The sequence below is a fragment of the Zeugodacus cucurbitae genome, chromosome 6 (genome assembly GCF_028554725.1).
Source record: "Zeugodacus cucurbitae isolate PBARC_wt_2022May chromosome 6, idZeuCucr1.2, whole genome shotgun sequence".
In the NCBI taxonomy this organism is placed as follows: Eukaryota; Metazoa; Arthropoda; class Insecta; order Diptera; family Tephritidae; genus Zeugodacus; species Zeugodacus cucurbitae.
Window position 1 is genome coordinate 5,564,222 of NC_071671.1, and position 7,670 is coordinate 5,571,891.

General features: G+C 33.6%; 1 protein-coding gene across 2 annotated transcripts; it reads left to right on the plus strand.

Annotated features, from left to right (window-relative positions):
* The first annotated feature begins 757 nt into the window (after window positions 1–757).
* LOC105211260 (lambda-crystallin) lies at window positions 758–2,287 on the plus strand. Of its 2 annotated transcripts, none has more exons than XM_011182605.3 (4): window positions 758–871; window positions 925–969; window positions 1,128–1,509; window positions 1,577–2,287. In XM_011182605.3, the coding sequence occupies exons 1-4, from the start codon at window positions 807–809 to the stop codon at window positions 2,105–2,107; spliced, it is 1,023 nt and encodes a 340-aa protein (XP_011180907.2). In that variant the 5' UTR covers window positions 758–806; the 3' UTR covers window positions 2,108–2,287. The 2 variants fall into 2 exon arrangements, with proteins under 2 accessions (XP_011180907.2, XP_054090219.1); XM_054234244.1 differs by having other exon boundaries at window positions 792–865.
* The last annotated feature ends 5,383 nt before the right edge of the window (window positions 2,288–7,670 follow it).

Below are 7,670 nucleotides of genomic sequence, written 5' to 3' on the forward strand. Positions count from 1 at the left end.
TGTTTGGGTGCCGCATTTTACGCAAAAAAAAAACCTTCTGGACCGAATCAACGCCTGCGATATGCTGCTGAAACGGAACGAACTCGACCCATTTTTGAAGCGTATGGTGGCTGGCGACGAAAAATGGATCACATACGACAATATCAAGCGAAAACGGTCGTGGTCGAAGGCCGGTGAGTCGTCGCAAACATTGACCAAGTAGGGATTGACGGCGAGGAAGATTTTGTTGTGTGTTTGGTGGGATTGGAGAGGAATCATCCACTATGAACTGCTTCCATTTGGCCAGACGCTTAATTCTACCATCTACTGCGAACAACTGGATCGCTTGAAGCAGGCGATCGACTAAATTGGTCAACAGGAAGGGTGTAGTGTTCCGCCAGGACAACGTCAAACCACACACTTTGTTGATGACTGGTCAGAAGCTACGGGAGCTCGGATGGGAGGTTTTATCGCATCCACCATATAGCAATCTTGAATAATAAAAACGGATTTTTCGAAAAAAATATTATTATCTTTAAAACCATACCTACTTTTGACAGTATCTTAGTGGTTGATATGAGTTTACTTAGTAATTCTAGATCTGTAGAATATTTTATAATCCTAAAAATGGTAGACGTGTGTGAACTCGTTATAAGATAAGGTTAAGTATTAATGAACAAGAACTTATCAGTATAATATTTAGCTGCAGAATTCTGCAAATGAGAGACATAAAGTAATTAAAATGCGAGAGTATTCAGACTTACATAAATACATATGTATGTACAAAGGAATATATTTGAATGAATTAGAGCAATTGTTTTGAAGAAATGATTTTCAGAAAATTTATAAACAGTATTACAGCGAACGTGTTGGCGAATGGACCACAGTTAAGGTCTTAAGAGTACTAACAAAAATTTGCTACAACTAAATAAAACTTCTTTGCAGATTCATGTCTACAATGAAGAACGAAAAAATTGGTATCATAGGCAGGTGAGTCTCACAAAAAAAAAATATTGCTCGAAAAAAAACATCAAAACAAGAAAAAACAGACGGAAAAAGTTATGTGACATATTTACATTTAAAAAAAAAATTATAAAATATTAAAAATTCATTAATAAACAAACATGTATTCGCACGGACAACTTCAGTGGCCTCATCGGACGCGCCTGGTCCATGCTATTCGCCTCTGTCGGCTACAAAGTGATGCTGTACGACATATTGCCCGAGCAGACGAGCAATGCATTGAAAGAGATTGAGAAGGAACTGCATGCGCTGCATGCAAAAGGCGCACTTCGTGGCACACTCAGTCCAGCTGAGCAGTTTAGCTCCATCAGTATAACCACGGACATCGGTGAGCTGGTGAGCAACGCCATCTATCTGCAGGAATGCATACCGGAACGTCTTGAATGGAAGTGTGCGCTCTATACACAGTTGGCCGACATAGTGTGCGCCGAGACGATAATGGCCAGCTCGACGAGCACTTATATGCCGTCACTTTTCAGTGAACAAATGAAAGCGTGCCGTGAGAATGTGTGTAACACACTAACTGAAGTTTATTTGAAATGAATAATTTGTGTTTGCATTTCTTTAATACCAGGTGGTTGTTGCGCATCCACTGAATCCACCGTACTACATACCGCTTGTTGAAATTGTGCCCGCATCTTGGACCAAAGCCGCGGTGGTGACACGCACACGTGAACTCATGCTTGAGATTGGACAAAAACCGGTGACACTGACGAGAGAGATCGAGGGTTTTGCCACAAATCGCATACAATACGCGATACTAAATGAAGTCTGGCGCTTGGTGGCAGATGGTGTGGTGAGTGTGGTTGATGTGGATCGTGTTGTGACTGAGGGTTTGGGACTGCGTTATGCGCTACTCGGGCCGCTCGAGACGGCTCACTTGAATGCCGATGGTGTGGCCGACTATTTTCAACGTTTCGGCGCTGAAGTTTATGCTGTGAGTCAGACTTATGGTCCAACGCCGAAGATGGAGGCCGGTGCGACTCTGTCGAAGATTGCCGCCGAATGTGAGGAAATGGTGCCGAGAACGCAATTGCAGACACGACGTGCGCAACGCGATCGCTTTTTACGTGAGCTGTGCACGCTCAAAAAGCAGTTGGAGTAGCACAGAACGGAGCGCATAACGGGTTTGAATGTTAATGTTATTGCTGATTCTTTCAATTTTTTTATTAAAATCGAATAAGAAATTAATATACAACAAACGAGGGGATGATATTATGGATTTTTATTTTATTAAATGTCAAAATAGCTATTTTTGCATACATGTTTGTCAGTCAACCACCAACATTTGCATTTATTTATTCGAAAAGACTTGCAGTGAAGACTTTGTCAATCTGCTTACAGCGCACACTTAATCCACGTGTTTATAAATGCAACAGCAAGAGTCGCTAAAGATCAGATTTATATGCACATGCATTAAGAAAGAGTAGCTCATATGCAGTATTCGATGTATATTATGTAGATAAAGGCACTGGAAGCTACAGCGCAGCATCCCTGTAGGGAAATATCGAACTTAAGTGAAGCATCGAACTTAAGTGAGGGATCTTTTTAAAGTCAACCATATTTATATTTAGGCAGATACATATCTTCTTAGATTAGGTACAACAACTATACTTTTAAATGCCAGTCTCTTATAAAGGTCGTAAAAATATAAAATATTTTTTTCTTTTAATACGCTTCTGTGTAACTGCTGGTAGGTATACAAATATTTAATTCTCTTTTCTAGAATTTTTTCTAAAATTTTTCATCAAAATTTCTCAAATCATTAATTTCTTCGCCAGATTTTTCCTACTGGGTTTCCTCATATAAAGCCTCAAATTTAAATCTATACAAGCTACAGTTACACATGCTTTACGCTTCACTGAACACAAAATCGAGAAAAATATATTTTTTGTATGATATGTGTGTGCATACAGATTCTTTCGTTATACTTGAAGCCTTGGAAAATAGCAAAAACAACTTTATTAAATATATACTCAATTCTATTGATTAACTGTGTGTTATGCACTATGGGTACTAATCAGGAATTTATGAATTTTTGTGATAAGTTTATGCATATAAATAGAAGCAGCTTAGTTGCGAGTGAAAGGAGTATATATATATATATATATATTTAGACTATTTTTTGTGGGGCTACGTCAAGTCTAAAGTCTACAGAAATAAGCCAGCAACTATTCCAGCTTTGGAAGACAACATTTCCGAAGAAATTCGGGCTATTCCGGCCGAAATGCTCGAAAAAGTTGCCCAAAATTGGACTTTCCGAATGGACCACCTAAGACGCAGCCGCGGTCAACATTTAAATGAAATTATCTTCAAAAAGTAAATGTCATGCGTTTTTTTTTTAAAAAAGTTATCAAGCTCTTAAAAAATCACCCTTTATTAGGGATTGAGTGAGTAGGAGATTTATTAAAATATGTTATTAAAAGCAAATGACATTGAAGAAAAGATAAAATAAAATAAACTAAAAAATAATTAAACTAAACTAAATTAAATTAAATTAAATTAAATTAAATCAAATTAAATTAAAATAAATTAAATTAAAATAAATTAAATTAAATTAAATTAAATTAAATTAAACTAAAGAAACAAAACAAAATAAAATAAAATAAAATAAAATAAAATAAAATAAAATAAAATAAAATAAAATAAAACAAAACAAAACAAAACAAAACAAAACAAAACAAAACAAAACAAAACAAAATAGAAATAAAATAAAATAAAATAAAATAAAATAAAATAAAATAAAATAAAATAAAATAAAATAAAATAAAATAAAATAAAATAAAATAAAATAAAATAAAATAAAATAAAATAAAATAAAATAAAATAAAATAAAATAAAATAAAATAAATTTTATGCGTTTTTTTTTTTAAAAAAGTTATCAAGCTCTTAAAAAATCACCCTTTATTAGGGATTGAGTGAGTAGGAGATTTATTAAAATATGTTATTAAAAGCAAATGACATTGAAGAAAAGATAAAATAAAATAAACTAAAAAATAATTAAACTAAACTAAATTAAATTAAATTAAATTAAATTAAATCAAATTAAATTAAAATAAATTAAATTAAAATAAATTAAATTAAATTAAATTAAATTAAATTAAACTAAAGAAACAAAACAAAATAAAATAAAATAAAATAAAATAAAATAAAATAAAATAAAATAAAATAAAATAAAATAAAACAAAACAAAACAAAACAAAACAAAACAAAACAAAACAAAACAAAATAGAAATAAAATAAAATAAAATAAAATAAAATAAAATAAAATAAAATAAAATAAAATAAAATAAAATAAAATAAAATAAAATAAAATAAAATAAAATAAAATAAAATAAAATAAAATAAAATAAAATAAAATAAAATAAAATAGAATAAAATAAAATAAAATAAAATAAAATAAAATATCTGTTTGCATCCCAAACTTATTCTCAACTGAAAATGTCACTTTTTGAGCTAAATTCTCGACTTTTGCATGAAATTTTGCTATTCTTTTTTAATTCCAAGAAAAGTGCTGAGGCTCATCGACATTTGTAACCGTAAATTAAATTAAATTAAACTAGATTAAATTAAATCATAAAATATCATAAAATTAAAAAGTGTATTATTTTTATTTAGACGTACCCTAATATGGAACAAATAAGTTATCACATAAGAGGTACAATTTTTCTCCGCATGCATATTTGTAAATAAATATATATGCATATCCGCTTACTTTTATATGTTTCATTGCACATTCGATAACTATACTTCCTCCTGCGAAGCTGATTATATCAGCATATGTATGACAGACGATGGGTGCAATAGCGATAAATATTTACATATGTATTTGTAGAAGAGGGTATATTTTTATGCCAAGCGCTCGAAGCTCATACACTACTATATATGTACATATATTGTATATACAGCAGATATGTTTGTATGCGTGTAGTTTGCAAACTTTCCAAAAATACTTAGATGGAAAATATTGATTTGGCTTCAAGGTAAAAATTATTTACAATCGAGTAAACTTGAAGCCACAAAGACTGAGTGAACTTGTTAACTGCAAACAACGCGCAAACCCACACACGCCTAGCAAGTTTACAATATTTATGTAGCTGCAAGGCTAACGGTGTGCACTTAGCTATTTTTATTCTTAGACACATACATATGTACTTATATATGTAAGTATATGTTGTCTATATTTGTTTGCGCTATTGAACATTGATAAGCAACTTGCTTGCAAGTGTAGCGACGTCTCCTTATTTGCCCCGTTACAAGCGCACATAGCGCATAGAAATTTACGATAATGCATGCAGTGTGCAAATTAAGGCACATTGTGGGCGGGGCATAAACTACTTATTTGCGCTGTCAATGCACTACATGGCATGGCGTACATATGTACTTACATGCATAAGTGTCTATATTTATTAGCTTTCTAAAGGCCAATTTTGGACGTTGGAAATTATGCACTCAAGTGTAGCTGGTGATTAACAAAGAAAATTTATTAAATTATGCGCTGTGCAATAATTGGGGGAGAGGTGGGCGTTCCGAGTTAACTGTATTGGTTGTATATGAAGTTGATTAGTTGTAAGCGAGGACGTTAAAAAATGGAAGATTATAGTCAACATTACTGAACCTAAAGTCTAGTCCACAAAGGACCGAATCTTTGAAAATTTTAATATTAGGTATATGTGTGCTAAGAAATGTTATGACCAGAGATTCCCTCTGAATTTCTTTAAAATATCTGAGAGATTTACCGGTATTTAGGGTAAAATATTATTAATTGACATTGAGGTCTCCGGATTCGATATCAGGGGCCTTGAAAATGTATAGTCCGATTCCATAATTTTTAAATGAGTTTGTGTGTGAGAATATGTTTGTGTAAAGTTTTGTTCCGATATCTTCATTGGTGCTTGATGTGTATCTTGTATAGAATTAGATGGAATTCAAAATTATGTTATATGGGAAGTAGGAATTTCATCCATTTACCATCGATAATATCAGGGTGTCAAGAAAATAATATTTACTAAATATCATTGAAATCGATCGAGTAGTTCTTGAGATATGGGTTTTGATTCAAAAGTAGGCGATGCCACGCCCATTTTATGAAAAATGTAGTGTCTCATAATATTTTAGTGTCAGTTGTGAAGTAGGCTTATATATGTATATATTGTTAAAAATTTGTGATGTCCTGTTGTTATTGTTGTAGAAACTTTCAATGGCTTACTAGTGATCTAACAATACTGAAAGGGATATCAAATCGAATCGGTGCAGGTAATGGAGACCGACTTCCATGATAACGGTTTAGCGGTCGGTGCTGAATCGTATTAACCGAAAATTTTCGTCCGATTTTACGATCTGTCTGTGAAAAGCAGGTGGTTCTTTCAGCAAGAAGCTACAATTCATAAAGCTCTTCTATCGCCTCTTCGTATAACTTTTAATCAATGAAGTGTGCTGGTATTGTTCTAAATTACTACAATGGATCCTCTTCCTTCGGCTCTAGCGAGTTCAAGTGGCGTCTTCAGAATACTGACTAGGCTATACAATCATTTACATATACATTTCCTTCCATTTTACATCACATATCTTATTAGAAACTAACCTACAACCAATAACATACTCCGAAATTATACTAATTCACTTAATTGCATTTTAATTGATGAACAGCTTAAGAGCCTACCAAAGTATTACCCAATGTAAGCTACTAAGCTGACGTGTACAAACTTTCTGCTGAGCCAACAATGTCTTAAACGCGCCTATACATCCTTTTAATGCGCATTTTTGGTTGAACAGATTTGTAGCTAAAATGCTAATGTCGCCTAATCCACTGCAAGCTTACGCGGTAAGCGAGCCTTTTGCTAGCCATTTTGCTAAAACTCGCACGTTCCACACGCAAAATGTAAATCTAATCAACATTTACTACGGTGTCTTCATGCTTTTTCTTCTTTTTTTTGCACAGTTATTTGCTTTATTTGTCAACGAGGGCAACGTTAAATTGACGCTAACGCAAAATTTTTCTAACAACATTACCGTTACGAGAATGTACAATATGCCGACTTTTTGCAACGGTACTCATACAGCGAATTTTTTTTTTATTTTTTGTTTTCTTCTTCTTTTTTTCACAGTTAACTCCACTGACACGCCTCACTGACACTAAACAAAAATTAAATTTCATCTTAGAAAAAGAGAGACGTGAAAAATAGAAAACGTAGGTAGCTCGCTGTAAGCTAGTTGAGAATTAAACAAGTTACATAGGCACGAAGTGTTGCGGGGCGTTGCCAACATCAACTAACTACAAATTTGCTTATGTGACACCGCAACGGTTGCTCACACACAGCCACATCATTCCTCATCCCTCGCGCGCGCTCTCCCACTTTCTTCGAACTCCTGCTCTTTACTGACTGCGTGCTGTGGCGTGTGGCACTGCACGTGACTCGAATTTTTTCGCACAAAATGCGAAATGAAAATAACAAAAATGCCATTGCTTGGTACTTTTGAGGTTAGCTGGTGACATTGGCGGGCGGTGTCTCTTTATTTTTTTGCCGGTGCGAAATTGTCTGCCTGCAGCGATGACTGGAAATCAGATTAGAAAAGTAGAAGGATAACGTGCATGGCATGAGCGCCGGGCGCTGTTTGTGGCAACTTTGGCTACTATTTAACTATGCAATATTGCGTATGCTGCTGTT